The sequence below is a fragment of the Panthera leo genome, chromosome B4, assembly GCF_018350215.1.
Source record: "Panthera leo isolate Ple1 chromosome B4, P.leo_Ple1_pat1.1, whole genome shotgun sequence".
Lineage (NCBI taxonomy): Eukaryota > Metazoa > Chordata > Mammalia > Carnivora > Felidae > Panthera > Panthera leo.
The window spans coordinates 75,458,323-75,473,278 of record NC_056685.1 but is presented as its reverse complement, the minus strand read 5'-3'; the positions used below and the strand labels follow the sequence as shown (position 1 = coordinate 75,473,278).

Here is a 14,956-nt window from a genome sequence, read left to right as displayed (position 1 = left end):
GTGTCTGATTCCAGCTACAAGCATCTCCTGGGTTTTCCCTGCTGCCACGGGAGATAGGAGGACGGCATTGGGCGCGGTGGGCTGACTTGGGAGATGAAAGAAAATCGCATCCAGAGACGCTCCTGGGGCCTCAGCTGAGAGCCTGAATCTACAGGCGGCCAGTTGAGGGGAGATGGAAGGGCCGCAGGGTCGGAGTGCATCTTGCTGCCTGCTGTAGCCTCCCTTAACTTGTAGTCCTGCCTGCCCGCACGCCCTCTGGGGAGCTTTGCACAAGGGTGACAATGGAGAGCAGTTGTGCCACACCGGCAGGTGGGGCCCAGTTGTGGCCTGTTGTGGTGTGCCAGCGGCTGGATGGCACTCAGTCTTCAGCAGCTTTGCTGGTGGCTCCCTGGTGGCTGAGCCCGCTGCTCACGAGAGGGGTGGAGACGGGAACTAGGGGCATTAAAGAGCGATGAGCTGGGGCCCACGGAGGAAGGCTGTGGGGAGAGGGCTGCAGAGCTGGGCAAGCGCCTGGAGTTCAAATTACAAATACTCTTGGGTCTTTTCGACCCGAGGCAGGGACGGTGTAAGGCTGTGACTAAGCCTTTTCTTCCTCACCTCCCGGAATAGGTCCCTTCTGTGCTGCTGAATGTTTTCCTCCTGGTACCTGGGCATGAGGGGGCTGCCCGGGAGTGCAGTCTTTCCCGCAGCTCTGTCCTCGTGCCCTTCCCACTCAGCGGGTCCTTTGTGAGAGAAAGGAGGCCGGGATACTTCTCTCTTCTAGACTTGGCCTGCGCCGTGAGGAACCTGGCCACCTGAACCAGCGGACACAGAACAGGAGCCTGAAGGACTGTGCATGGTATTTATTAGAGATGACAGTGAGGTGGGGGTCTTGTGGAACATGCTCTGTAGGTCACACGTTAGAGCCATAAGGCAAGGGTAGTCGGGTAGACAGGGCCGCTGGGGGCTGTCCACTGTGTCCTATCTCTCCCCACCTAACCCTAACTTAACAAGCAGCAGCTATGAATCAGCGAATAAAGTCGGGGCCACGTTCCCCAGGAGGCATGAGGGCCAAGAACAGAAATGACAGGAGGCAAGAACAAAAAATGAGCGGGGCGAGGAGGCCCCTGTAGCTGTTCCATACGTCCTCTGCTATACACACTCTCCCTTCCCAACCCCCCAGTCCAGGTTGGCTCCTGTCTGCCATTCGGGGTGACCGTGTTCCTGGTCTCTGGTCCCGTCACATGTTGAGAAGCTTTCCCGACAGGCGAGGAGAACCCTTCCCTGCAGGAGCTTCGGCTGTGAGGCCTCTGGCCCCGGCCTAGCCTGCCTGCTGCTCCAGCCTTGTGTCTGGATGCCCCACTCCAGCTGATGGACGGGAGTGCCACCCTGTCGGGCTCTGATTGTCTCACTTCTGATGTGTGGCAGTGAGGCGAGTGGAGGACCTCGGACCCCAAGCACAACCCCTGAGTGCCTCGACTGTCGGGACTTGGGCCTGCTCAGGGGCCTCGTTTCTTCCTCATGCCATGCTGCCCACACCCACCCTCTTGTCACTCTGAGGGGGCATCCCTTCCCTGAGTCTGGTGGGAAGGCCCCTGCTAAGGGGATCCTGGCCTGAGGGCACTGCCGGTGGGGCAGCTTCTTGTGCAGGAGAGGAAGGTGCCGGGGGTGCAGCACACGCAGCTAGTACCTGGAATGGGAGCCTACGGGGGTCACTGTGCCCAGGAGGTAAGGGGGCTGGCTCCCTGCTTCTCCCAGAACCTTGGGACCACAGGCAGCCCTGGAGCTGGGGCCGGGCAGGGGCTTGTGGGGGCTGAGCCTAGTGCCAGCCTAACGCCAGTCTAACTCCAACCTGCCTGGAGTGGGCACCCCAGCCAGCTGTGCCTGTGCCTGCCAGGGTAGGGCGGCAGGAGGCTGTCAGTAGCTGTCCTTGGGCCAGGGCCGGTTGCGCTGCCAGTTCCGGTCATTGTGGTTGTGCTCCGAGTCCTGGGCTAGGAGCCGGTCTTGGGGGTCGTGCCCGTTAGCACTAGGCAGCCCCGAGGTGTGTTGGCGGTGAGGCTGGTACAGGTCCTGGTAGGCGTCCGCATAGTCCTCCTCCAGGTGGCGGGAGCTACGCTGCGAAGACCCTGTCCAGGCTTGGCGGGAGCTCTCGCTGGCCTCGTCTGAGGGCATCAAGCTGTCCCGCTCCAGCGGCGAGTGCTCCTCGCCGCGCTCCCCCAGCAGCTGCTGGTTCTGGGGGCAACAGGATAGCTCTAAGTAGGCAGGGCAGACCTCGCCTTGGCCTCCCTCCCACCTCTAACTGGGTGGGAGCCGTTCTGCCCCCTCGACTCTCAGTTCCTGGATACAGGAAACAGTGCAAGGAGGGAGGGAGAGGCATCTTCCACGTGAGACATGGAAAACGGGAGCTTTTGACTCCTGCAAAATTCAGGCTCTGCTGTCAAGACAGACTAAGGTAAAGAGAGTGTTTCTTTTGAACCCAGAAAAGTAACCTCTGATTACCCACCTCACTGATTTATTCCCTCTCTCATCAGGAAGTTCCTTCCCCCATCTGCCCTGGCTCTGTATAGCACAGCTGAGTTCTCCGATCCTTTGGCCTTCAAGCTGGAGGCCAAGGACAATCGCCTGGGCCAGGAGCAGGCAGTACTTTGGCGGGTTCAGCCTGAGCACCTGTGCCCACTGCAAACGGGTACCTGAAGTCCGGGGATGGCACTGGGAGGGCCCAAAAGTCCAGGGCCGGGGGCCGGGTGGTGGGTGGCCCTCCAGTAAACCTCTAGGTATTCAGCCAGGTGCTCACACGCATCCTCCAGCTGGTTCTCATCCAGAATCACATCAAATGACTCCTGGGGAAGAGAGGGAAAGGGGGAATGTTGGCTGCCTCTTGGTAGCAGCCCCCCCCGCCCCCCCGTCTCCCTCACTCCCCTGCCCTGGAAAAGCTAGAGTGGGCACAGGAGTAGCTGACCCAGGCACTCACTGGTGGGCACTGAACCAGCTTGTCATATGCCATCATCTGTACAGTCAGGTGCTTCATCTGTGACTTCCCCCGGGAGCGGATGAGACGCTGGAGGACCTGAGGAGGAAGGGCAGGGCTGGGCCTAGAGAGAACCCGGCGTGTCCCCCACTTGTGCTACAGCATCAGCAGCAGGTGAGGATGATTCGGACGGGGGCAGCAGGAAAAGGGAACTCAGGAGCCCTCGGGCAGGGATCAGGCAGAGGTGTACCGCGTTCTGGGAGGGCAGCCCCGTGGGCCTCCTCCATCGCCGGTGAGGTACCTTTGGTGAGGATACTTTGACAAAAACGATGATGGGGGCCAAGGAGGTCTTGGCCAGCTGTGCCGGGTGGTTGATGGTGTCAGCATCCAGCACTACCAGCTGCAGCGATTTTGCCAGCTCGAATATGCGCTCGATCTCACTCTGTACTTCCGCTGCGGGAGGGGGCAAGTGGGCCATGACGCTCACCGCGGGGCTCCACCTACTTCTTAGTCCCGTGGGGCGGTGGGAGCGCTCCGCGGTGGTGGACGGGAAGGAATTGGAGGGAGAGGGTATATTCATCAAGGTGCAGGCAGGCAGTGAAACGGGGAACCGGGGAGACTGGGGCGGTTCTTGCCAGTCCTGGGGCGGGTAGAGAAACTGGGCAAGACTGCAGGTGCCGGGGAAGGGAGAGGTAGGAGAAAGGGTCTCACTAAGGCTTGAGTGGGTGGAGAAGCAGGAGACCGGGACTTCTCACCAATGCTGGAGCGGGCGGAGGAACGCTCAATGATGGTCCTCTTGCCAGGATTGTTGAGCACAGATCGCTTTGCCAGTGAGAGGTCAGCTGTGACGCGGGTGATGGAGATCCTGGGGTGGCGGTGGAGAATCACAGCCCACCTCTAAATTCCAAGCCTTAGGCTTCTCCTTACCCAGGTCCCGCTGAGTTTCTCTTTAGAAAAGACCTTGCTACAGGCACCTGGAAGGAGATAATGATCTTCCCCCTGGTTCTCATGCCACCTGAGGCCAGAACAACTTACCTGCCATCAAATCTATGTTTGAGGAAGTCGAACAGAGCCTTCTGCATCATGTCCGTGACCTGGGTGGCAGGGGTGAGGGGAAAGGCATGGGATTGACTGGGGCCCTCTTGCGCAGGGGCAGCTTCCCTAGGCATGGCCCTGGAGCCCGCCCCCTCCACACACAGACCTGGTGGGAGCAGAACATCCCTCCCACTGTCCCTGTGGTCTTCCCACGGCAGGCTGGGTAGAGGCAACCCTTTGGGGTCAGGGGCCTTCTCTCACCTCATAACCTTTCAGAGAGGGTCCCACCAACACCACAGGCCGCATGGAGGGCACCACATCATATGGGGGAACATGTTCTGCCTGCAGAATGGACCCGAGGTCAGGCAAAGCCATGGCCCTGTCGCCTGCCCTATGCCTGACTGGTGCAGGGCAGATCCAGAAGTTCTGGGCTCCCTCCCCTCTCTGTTCTCTTGCCCTTCCAATAAGGACTGCCCAGAAACCTGTCCCCACAGCCATAAGCCATGAGCCCCCCTAGCCCAGGTCCCTTCCTTGACTCACCTGCTTTTGCTTCTGCTTGGCTTTTTGGAAAAGGAAATAAAAGATTAAAGTTGGTGAAGGGGGAAAAGCCCTGGGGGCATGGTATTTATTCCCTTCCCCAAGGGAGACACTGGGTTTCTCCGAGCTCTTTTGGTCCCTCCACCAACCCCCTCCCACACAGCTCACCTGGGAACAAGCTCCCTTTCTCCCTGTGTCTTAGTTACCCACCTACCCAAGATGGGTGGGTTGGGGGGAGGCTACCTAGAGATGGCGGAGGGGAGCGTCGGTTGCCAATGTCACTCAGGCTGGAGGGGTTCCCAGATCTCCTGAGAGCAGAAAGGGAGGTCAATAAGCTTCTGTGTGAATGCATTTTCTACACATTATTTCACTGTCGTATACATTTCCTTACATCTTAACTAGCGAGGGAGGCGCACGTGTGTGACAGGTGTATTAATGCGTGTTGGCTTTCATATTTGTGCGGTGTTAATGTGTGCTGCGGGTAAAGTACATGTGTCTGGGGGTACGTTTATTGAGTCACAAACCCTGCTCTCACCTGGCCTTCTGCTCCTGCTTGAGCCGGATGCTCTCCAGGCGCTGGGGGCTGGGGATGAAGGCAATGTCCCCACCCTCTTTCACTAGCCTCCCGATCCACCAGTCATTGCTGTACTTCTGGGGGAAGGGGCGGTGAGAGGAGGCGCCCAGGCCTCAGTCCTGGCTCTTCAATGTGAAGGAGCCAAGGAGGCATTCAGAGAGCGGTCTGAGGAAGGCAGCACAAAAGGAGGAGGGCAGGAGAAGGTGCCAGAGGGAAGGGCAGCCAGGTTTGAGCCACCCAAGATTTCAGTGCAAGGCATCACCGATGTCACAGGTAACCTAAGAGGCAACTCATCTAACTGCTCACTTTACACATATGGAGACTGAGGCCCAAGCCAGGTCTCAGAAGGATGGAGGCCCTGGGGACTGGGTTGTAGATATGAGGGGCGTATGGGTATGTGTTCTGGATAAGAGCTGAGGAGTCTGGGGACCTGTTTATAGACTAAGACTGAAGTAGGAGGCAGGGGAGCTAGGGCACGAGCAGGGGGATTAGGTGGCTCCTCTTTGGGGGTTGGGGTTGGTCACCTCTTTAATATGCAGAAAATCTTTGGCCTCAAAGTTGACTCCAGAGCCCTGGACTGGGCACTCCTCGTCCAGTACGCCACAGTAGCTGACATTGGTCCTCACAGCAAATGCCACAGGTTTGTGCTAGGGAATTTGGCCATCAGTGCAAATGAGGGGAGCCTCACAGCACCCCTTTTAGTTTCAATGCCCCATCAGTAGAGGGCGGAGGCCCCAACAGGACGCCCATGACACACACACTCTTTCACACTCATGAGCATCCTGCCCACTGACTCCTGGGGACTTAGGACCCAGCACAAGTTTCCACCCAGCCCAGCCTAGCCTGCCAGCCCAAGTTGATACCTTGGCCCTTTCAAGCTGCTGCTGAGCCTGGCTCTCCACTTCCCGCCGGGCACTCTCCCGGTCCTCCTCCAGGGAGACGTCTGAGTCCAGAGATGGGCGGCTGGTATAGGAGTCGGCTGAACCCTGGCATGGGGGAGAGGTTGTGATCGCTGGGCACTACAGGCATCCTCTAAACCCTACAGCAGAGGCTCCACTGACCCCAGGCTGTCCATGTCTGTGCTGGACCCCGGTGGTCCCTCTCATCTCCCTGAGAAGGGCCCCAGTGCCTCTGGGGCTGCAGGAAAGCCAGCCCAATCCATACGTGCTAAGATTGGGGCCCCTCCCCACAAGCCCATTAATACTGCGGCTCTGAACAGAGCCTTCACTTTCCTCCTTCCTCCCTTTCCTCTCCTCTACCCTGGCCTCTGGGGCAGAGTGAAGGGAGACGTACTGCAGATGATATATTGGAGATGATTCTGGATCTAGGAGACCCAGCCCTCTTGTTCATATCAGCCTGCAAAGCATCCTGGGCCTTATCCCTTTAAAATGCGTGGCAGCAGTACAGTCAGCTGGGAACAGTCAAGAGACACTGGTTGGTGTGAGAGCCTGGGTGTCAGGACAGAGCCATCTACCCCCTTTGATCTCCTCTCCCCAGGTGCCTACCCTTCCAGGGTGAAGAGGAAGGCACGGTGCTGCCAACTCCTGGAAGTCACTTCCTCTCTCCCCACCCCCACTTTCTTTCCCCTTACACCTGCTGGGGCAACTGGCCAGGTGTGGGCAGCAAACAAGACAGACTGAGAAGGCAACACAAAGCTGTGTCCCTGGGCCCCAGTGAGGCTCAGCCACACCATCTGGCCTGTATCTCCCCAGCCCTTCCCCAAGGGGATATCAGCCCTGAAGGAAGGCGCTGTCAGTGCCAGGCAACCCAGCCGAGGACCCTGGGGATGTAGGGACAGGGTCTCTAGTAACCTGAGCTGGGAGAGTCTCTGAGTCCTGCGAATAGGAAGGGGGTACGTTTGGAGGGTTGTAGAGGTCACCAAGAGGGAGACGCGCAAGTGAGGAAGGAAAGCTGGACCTTAGGACAGGAGGATAGAAGTCAGGAGTCTGGGTTTCCCTGTCAGACTAGGGGAAAGGGAATCTTTTGTTTTCTGTCTCAGTCTCCACTCTTTATGATCAGAGGCTTGAAGCGGTATTTCCATCAGTTCTGAAGTGCAGGTGGCACAGATAAGGTAGGAGTCTGGCTAAGGGGTCCATGTGGGAGTGTGTGCGTGTAGGTTTTAGAATGTTCTCAGGCTGAGGAACATTCCTTCAAGCTCACTGTGCATGAGCACTTACAGAAGGCAGCAGAAGCCAGAGTCTCAGTGGGGAAGACAAACTCACGTACCACCCTGCCCCTTGGCCCCAGCCCCAGCATCGGCAAGAGGGCTGGTCAGCTTGATATCAGCCCGGAGCCTTGAGCCTAAGGAAACACAATGTCTGTGGTAGATGGAAGGCATGAAGAGAGCACAAAGGGAAAAAGTCTTTCATTTTACAGAGGAGTAGAGTCTGCCTGCTGTTCCCTATCTCTCTTGAGAACAAAATAAGGCTGGCTTGGCAGCAGGAGAAAGAGCGGCTGAGCCTCGGGAAGAACCTTTGTGCTGTCAACAGAGTGGGGGGGACCTCCTTTCAGGGGTCTTAGGCACAGGAGACAGCTGTCTAATGCGAGCAGGGACCAATGGGAAAGGAGGCAAGAGGCAAGGCGGGATGACAACTCACTTTGATGAGTAGGTATCAGATGCCTTCTAGATGTCCAGGCCTGTGCAGGAAGAGGATTCTGACCTTTGTTCCACAGGCTCTCGGCCTAATTTAGTAATCTTAATGTCCCCGCCTGGAACATCTGGGTCACCTGGCCTCTCACCTCAGAATGGGAATCATAGGATCTTCCCCTAAATGTTTAAGGAGTTGTGCTCACGATGGAACCCCCTCTCCATTATTCCCAAGTCCTCAGAGCAGGACCCAAGGATGGGTGCATCCTTCGTGCCCTGGTATCACTTGGGAGGCCAGGGCTGCCCTGCCAAGGGTGCTCTGGGGTCTTGCCTCCCCCACCCCCTGTTATGCCAAAACAGCCAGAGGCCCAGTACTTTGGAGCTGCCAGGAGTTGGCACAGTGCCCTGGTGGTGCCCCCCTTGCCTGGTGAGTGTGTGGGCAGGCTGCAGCTCCACTCTTGCCTGGCACGGGGGAAGAAGAGGAGGGAGATGAGCCGGTGGATTTATTTAGAGCCTGATCTCCCTCCTACTGCTTCAGAGGGGGCCTCAGGGAGAGCAAGGAGCCAGGCAAGAGAAAGGGAAGCGGGGGGAGGGTGATCCAGGAACCAGAGAGGGGTGGGGAGCCAGCAAGGGGGTAGCAGGCTGCCCTCAACACATCCACATGTCAGTCTTCACCTTGCAACAGCCCTTGCCTTCTTGCCAGGGACGGGAAGAACCTTCTAGGGCCCTCCAGCCCCTCCGAGAGGTTCATTCTCAAGCTCACCTTGGCACCCTGGGCCATGCCAGCTGTCCCTTCAACTGTCAGAAAGAGGTGTCCACCAGAGCCTTGAAAATCATCTGCTCTAGCTGCAATGTAATTAGCCCCAGAGGCCCAATGGGGAACTGGGCCCAGCAGGAGCCCAGTCCCAGAAAAGGACTGAGAGCTGCCTATCCTGAGCCCTAGAACTCATGTATCGTGGGCCTGGCAGCAAGAGATGGGAGAAAACCCAAATACTCCCCTTTTGACCAGAGTGCTCTGCCCTCCGCACCTACCGGGGACCCCTTCCAAGCCATCTAGTGGTCCTCTCCTAAGGAGACCTTCATGCAGCGTGTTTCGGAGAAGGGACAGAGAAGCTGCTGCCCATCCTTGCCCCATCTTTCCAGGCACTCTCCCTGCTCTGAGCTCCGGGAATCACTGCCTAATGAGCTGATTTGTCTCAGTGGGTCAGGAGATAAAAGCAAAGAGGAGAATTAAATATTTATCAGTTGCCTGGTTCTCTGAGCAAAGAGCTTCCTCTCCATCCCCAGGCCCTCAGCCCCTCTGGCCTCACCTCTAGGCCCTCCATGCTGAGCAGGCGCTCAGGAAGCCCACTGCTCTGAGGACGCCCCAGCAGGAGGCGTGGAATGGATGGGGCTCAGTCAGCTGGCCCACCCATGTGCCAGGTGCCTAGTTTCCAGCCTGGGAGAGAAACTGTGCTGCAGGCAGGGTGAGGGAATAAGGCAATGCTCAGGGATGGGCAGCAGAAGGGAATAATGGAGGTCCTCAAGTTTATGATCCTTTTGAGGCTGGTACCTGATTCTCTGTTATCCCAGGCTCTCTAAATTTGTCCTTTACTTGAAGCATAGGTCTGAATTGTCCTCCTCCCCCAAAGCCTCAGCTTCTCCAGTAGCTGTTGTGTTCAGACCCAGTCAATCCTCCTTTGGGAACTCCAGACACTGCGTGTGCCCTCTCTACAGCCTCTATGCCCTCAGTCTCCAGCCCTTCCTCCCTCTACCCTTTAGTCCTGGGCTTCGGGGCCACCTGCTCGAGCCTTTCCCCCACACTACCCCCCGCCATGCGCACACCCGATACCCCTCGGTCTAGGACTGGAGTCCTGGGGAGCTTTGGGCATGGAAATTCATCTCCCCACTTTTCAGGAGCGCCCCCCCTACTGGCCCTGCCCCTCCACTGAGGCGTTTTTCAAAGTAATGAACGGGGGAAGGGTCCAAGGGAGAAGAGGAGTCACCCCAACTTCCCCACCCCCACCCTCACCGTGGGCACTCACCGCCTCCGAGTCCTCAAACCCGGGCACGTAGGAGTCGTCATACATGGGGGAGTCCGGGCTGGGGGGAGCGCGCGGCGCCGGGGGCGGGAGCAGCCCGGAGGCAGGGGCGAGGACAGCGGGCCGCGCCCGAGAGATGCCACCGAGCCCCGCAGCCCTGCGGGCGGCGGCGGAGAGCGAGAGAGCGCGAAGGAGAGAGCGAGCCGCGAAGACCAGCTGCTCGGAGCTCAAATCACCGCTCCCCCCACCCCACCCCCCCAAACCCTGCCGGTCCCACCCCGAGCGCGGCTGAGGAATCTGGCGCCGGCTCCTACAACAATAGTGCCCGCCCACCTGACCCCCTCCCCGGGAGCAGGCGGGGGCGGCGGCGGGGGGCGCCGGCCACCCGGGGAGCCCGAGACCGGGCCTGGAGAGGGTGGCCGGCCGCAGCCGGGGAGAAGGTGGGTCCCCAAGCACCTATGGGGCAGAGGGGCCGCGGGGAGGAAGGGGAGGAGAGACTGCGGGCGGGGCGGATCTAGGCTGGGAGGAGGCGGGGCGAGGAGAGATGCGGAGACAGAGACGCTCAGCAACCCAGGAAATACTCCGCCGGGAAACAAAGGGCTGGAGCGGGGGAGGGGAGGGGGCGCGGAGATGGAACCCAAGCCGTGAAAGCCGAGGGCGCAGGTGGCTTAGAGGCCGGAGACAGAGAAAGGAGGGATCGAGTCAGAGAGAGAGGAAAGGGGGAGACAGGAAATTGGAGAGACTGGGGGAGATCGGAGAGGCGGGGCGGGGGCTGGGGACAGGCGGCAGAAGGGGGAGGGGCCCCAGGTGAGAGGGCCGCGTGTCGAGGCCCTGGCGGCCCAGAGACTCCGAAAGAAACCCCCGCAGTGGTACTGGGGAGGAATGGGTTTGGCGAGCCCAAGCCAATGCGTGAAAGTAGCCCCTACCCCAGCAGGTGCTCGGGCTCCTCCCCCCCCCCCTTCCCGGCCCCCCGTGCTGGGACCCTGGAGCAAAGGGCCACGTCGCCCAACCCATGCAACTGGGGTTTTGGGTCCGACCGCCCCACACCTGTTGCGCGATTAGATTCCATCCTAGTCTGGCCAGGACTGGGGGTGGGGGGGGGGGTTCCCTTGCTCGCTTCCTTGCCAAGGACTGTGCCATGCATTGCCAAGGCATCCGTGGGAACTGGGGGAGGGAGGGGCTGTTTTAGGTGAGCCTAAAGGGAGGGGGAGAGAAACCGGAGGGTGGAGGTACGGGGATTGGCGGGGCTGGAACAGAAGGTGGGATACCGGCCACACTGGGGTTGGGAGGGTTAAGGGCAAGACTACCGGAGTCACTAGTGTAAGGCCAGATTCCCTCCTTAGAGAAAGGATGGGGGTGGGGTGGCCGGGATCCTGGTTGGAGCCACAGTACCACGCTGTACCAGTTTCCTTCCAAGGAGAACTGAGATGTGAGGTTAGAGACAGAGCAGCAGCCCTTATCTTGGATAAACTTCCCCAAAGATCCACCCATTGGAGCTCCCTCCTTTCTTCCATCTCCTGAGCAACATTATTCCTTTGAATTTTGATGGTCTACCTGCCCTAACTCCACCAAGAGGGGGATGTGAGATTTAGAAAGAGGGTTTACACTTGGAGCCTTTCTGGGCTCATTCCTTCTCCAGTCCCTGTTTCTCACACCCAGGAGGGTGAATCAGGAAATCTGTTCGTTGCTTTACCTTCCTGAACTACAGGGGAGTCAGAAAACCAAAGCTGACCCAGTTTGACGAGATCTATGGGAGAAGCATTGCGCATGGGAGAGAGGAAGTCCACCTAACCCCACTGGCTTCCCCATTTATGTCAATTTTTCATGTTCCACTGACAAGAAAGAAGGAGAGAAGGGGCCTCATCTTAAGACTATCTTTAGTCTGCCTTTAGTCTGTCTGCCCCTGTGAGTGGTGCAGCCCAGCCCTGCTTAGCATCTTCCTGCGGCTGGATTTGGCAGACAACTTTGTTGGAGCCCTACAAGCTGGCCAGGCACTGCTGGGGGAGGCCGTTGGCTTTCACAGTTCTCTCCTGAGTCCAGCACCATTTGGGGATTGGTCATACGTTGGATTCTCTGGTAGTGCCAGTTCCCAGACACTGTCTTTTCACTTCTGTGCCCCCTCTTTCTAGTTCCTCAGAACTCCTTGTCTCCTCCTCTTTTATTCTCTGCCTCTTCAGTTCCTTCTGTTTTTTCCAGAAGGGCAGAAAGGAGCCATGAGGTGTGAAAGAATAAGACTCTCAAGGCGCTCTCTCCTGGGTGATAATTCCAATGACGACAGCTGCTGGGGCATCTGCTTCTCTTCCCATCCCTGGATCTACTCTCCTGATCTCTCCTTTTGTGACTCTCTCCGCCACCAGGGGGTCCTGGGGATTGTAGTTACACAGCAGACCTGCCATCAGTGTCACTCCTTCCTCACACACCTTGTTGTTTTCATCCCCATCTGGGACAGTGGTGTCCAAGTCTGCTTCTGAAGCATGAGTTGCCGTGCCAACCACCCCCCCAGGAGACGGTTTCAAGCTTTCATACCTGGGCCCATCCCTTGGGTCTTACAGGAGCTTCAGAGCCGCACTCTTTCCCTTATCTCTGAGTCGTTACTCAATGCCCCCTTGCATCTCTTATCTCACCCACACCTGCCTGCTCCAGTTCTCATGCCAACTTCCTGTCCTGAAATAAGACATGTGCCTGTCAGTATCTACCTGGCCCCTAACCTCTTGTCTTTTCCAGGGGTGAGCACAAGAGGAGAGCTGAGGGCAAAAAAAACCCCCCAACCCAACCCAAACCAAAACAAACAAACAAAAAACGGTTTCGAGGATTGGAGAAGAGGATTTCTGCTCTCCTCCCTTGTAGGAGAGAGCTGTTAGGCTGGCACCCAAGGTATGGAAGCAGGGCACCGGGGAGAAGCCTGAATAACCAAGTTTGGGAGTGGGAGTACTTGGGAGCCTCCGGAATACATTCCAGCTTCTCCTGTAAGTGCACCAGGAAGGTGGCAGATCCTAATCCCTCTGCATTGAATGGGGAAACTGAGGCAGGAGCCAGCACCTCTGGGAAGTCCTTCTCCTCAGCAGTCTTTAAGATGGACCAAGCCCAAACCCCCAGCATTCTAGCTGCTAGGCCGCCCTCAGGGAGCCTGGAGAGGGGCACCAGGGGAGCTTGGTGAATCCCTCTTATCTCCGTCCTTTCATCTAGCTCCTTTTTTGGCTCCCCAGGCAGTCTTCCCCTCCCGTCCCAATCCCAGTGCTTAGAAGCTGCCAGCTCTGACTACTCCCTCCTTTCTTGCCCGCCTCTTCCACCCTCAGCCTCACCTCCTCGATCTTCCTCCCTCCCCATCACTGCAGTCTCCCCCAAATGAGGGCCCTCCTCCTAGCTTGGAGTGGGGCTCTCCTCCCACCCACTGGGGAGGGGGCCCGCGTTTACCTCATTCAGCAGGAAGGTTGCACTGGAGTCAGAAAAAGACATAGACCGGGCTAGCGGTCTTTCCCCCTCCCCCGGGCCAGGGGCTCCGAGGCGGGAGCAGGACCCGGGCGCTGCTCTGCACACTGGCTCCCGCCTGCACGCCTGGCCTCGCCCCACGCCCGCCGGGCTCGCTGCCGGCTCGTGTCCCTCTCTCCGGGTTCCCTCCCCCTTTCCTCCTCCTTCCCTCCCTCTCCCTCCCTCTCCCTTCCTTTCTCGCCGCCTCTGTCACTCTCCCTCTCCAGTCACCTTTCAGTCCTGCTCTCTCCATTTCCGTCTCTTCTTCCTCCTCTCTACGGTCTCTGTTCTCTGTTTATCTGGGTGCCTCCCACTGTCCTTCCATCCCCACTTCTCGCCTCCCTTCTCCGCCTCCTCCGCCTCCTCCTTCCTCCTCAACCCGGCCCCCCAGAAGAGGTAGGGACCCTGGAGCCCCCACCGCCGTAGGCAGAAGGGGCTGCCCGGACCCTGGAGCTCTAGGCGGAAGGTTCTAGTCCCTCCCGGCCCCTGCTCCGTGCGCCGTAGGAAACCAGGCGCCGGCGCTCCCGGCGGCGTCGTCCACCCCGACCTGAGCAGGGGACAGGATCCAAGGGAGAAATGCTCGTGTGCGACTCGCTAGCCCCCGCGGCAAGGCGCCCCCCTACCCCGGGGTCCGGGAAAGCCACATCCAGCCACCCGTCCCCGGCCCAGACCCTGGGTCTCCAGCGCGCCCGGGAGTCTCTAAGGTCTCTCCTCTCTCCTGGGTTCCGGCGCCGCGGAACTCAGCCCGCGAAGGCGCAGGGCTAGGCGAGGCGGCTCCTCCCCGCCCGGCTGCAGCGCCCCCTAGGCTCGCTCGCGGGGTGGCCGCACACGCCCTCCAGGTGGCGGCACCCGCCAGGGGTCCTGTCTGTCGACCGGCTGCCTTCCGGCCCTCCCAGCAGGAGGCGCTGTCCAGGTCCGAGCCCGGGGGGAGGGGGGGGGGCGCAGCTCAGAGCCAGACCCCCCACCTCCGAAGCCTAGGACGAATCCCTCTCCTTCTCCTCTTTCCAAGAACTGCTGTCCCACCTCCGCCCCCCACCCCCCACTATGGGACTCCAGGCTGCACTCTATCTTCACCCCGTAGGATTCCTTTGAGACACCTGGCTTCTCTGGGGCCCTACCCAGCTCCTACCTCCATGTTGGTCTCCAGGGGCGCCCCCGCTGAGCCCAGCAGCTATCCGGCCAGGCCTGGGCAGCTGGGAGTACAGAGTAGCGGGACTGCTGCTCGGGTCAGTACCCCCTCCACCCCCTTCGGCGGGCACGTCAAACAGGACAAGCCCAAGTTCTGGCGGGGTAGGGGGGAGCAGGGGTGTAGCCCCAGCCAGCTCTCTTCTTGCACCCTTGTAAGCGGATCGGTCTCTCATTGGTCCCTCCACACCCCCAACACCCCCAGGCTGGACTCTTCTCCACACCAAAGACTGCAGCTAAAGGGGAGGGGGAGGCCGACCCCCTTCTCCGAGACAGACCCACGCTGATGCTGAGTGACAGGAGTCCCTAACTTCCCCTCAGCAAAACCCTTAAGATCAAGGGGGCTCCACCGTCCTTCTCAGCCCTTCTTTTACATCCCTTCCCCTGGGGGGGGGGGGTCCTGGAGCCCCTCCCCCAATCCTCCCATCCCCTGGGGATCTTGGAAGACTTCTCTCTCTCTCTCTCTCTCTCTCTCTCTCTCTCTCTCTCTGTTCAGCTGACCCTCTACTTGTCCCCATTTCAGAGGGAGCTAAATTGGGGAGAACCAATTCTCCTCTTTCCACCCCTAGCTCCTCCTCAGGCTGGACTTAACCTGGAAAGTG

At 59.1% G+C, this 14,956-nt stretch overlaps 1 protein-coding gene across 4 annotated transcripts; it reads right to left on the bottom strand.

Annotated features, from left to right (window-relative positions):
• Positions 1–65: 65 nt before the first annotated feature.
• Positions 66–13,157, bottom strand: CACNB3 (calcium voltage-gated channel auxiliary subunit beta 3). 4 transcript variants are annotated; one of them, XM_042946394.1, is made up of 13 exons: positions 13,116–13,157; positions 5,957–6,079; positions 5,618–5,740; positions 5,055–5,170; positions 4,763–4,827; positions 4,523–4,542; positions 4,244–4,324; positions 3,983–4,041; positions 3,703–3,812; positions 3,249–3,400; positions 2,951–3,046; positions 2,670–2,819; positions 66–2,211 (listed from the first exon to the last, which is right to left on the bottom strand). In XM_042946394.1, the coding sequence occupies exons 1-13, from the start codon at positions 13,155–13,157 to the stop codon at positions 1,897–1,899; spliced, it is 1,452 nt and encodes a 483-aa protein (XP_042802328.1). In that variant the 3' UTR covers positions 66–1,896. The 4 variants fall into 4 exon arrangements, 3 of the variants coding, with proteins under 3 accessions (XP_042802328.1, XP_042802327.1, XP_042802329.1); XM_042946393.1 differs by lacking the exon at positions 13,116–13,157 and adding an exon at positions 9,705–10,167; XM_042946395.1 differs by lacking the exon at positions 13,116–13,157 and adding an exon at positions 8,713–8,776.
• Between the last annotated feature and the right edge of the window lie 1,799 nt (positions 13,158–14,956).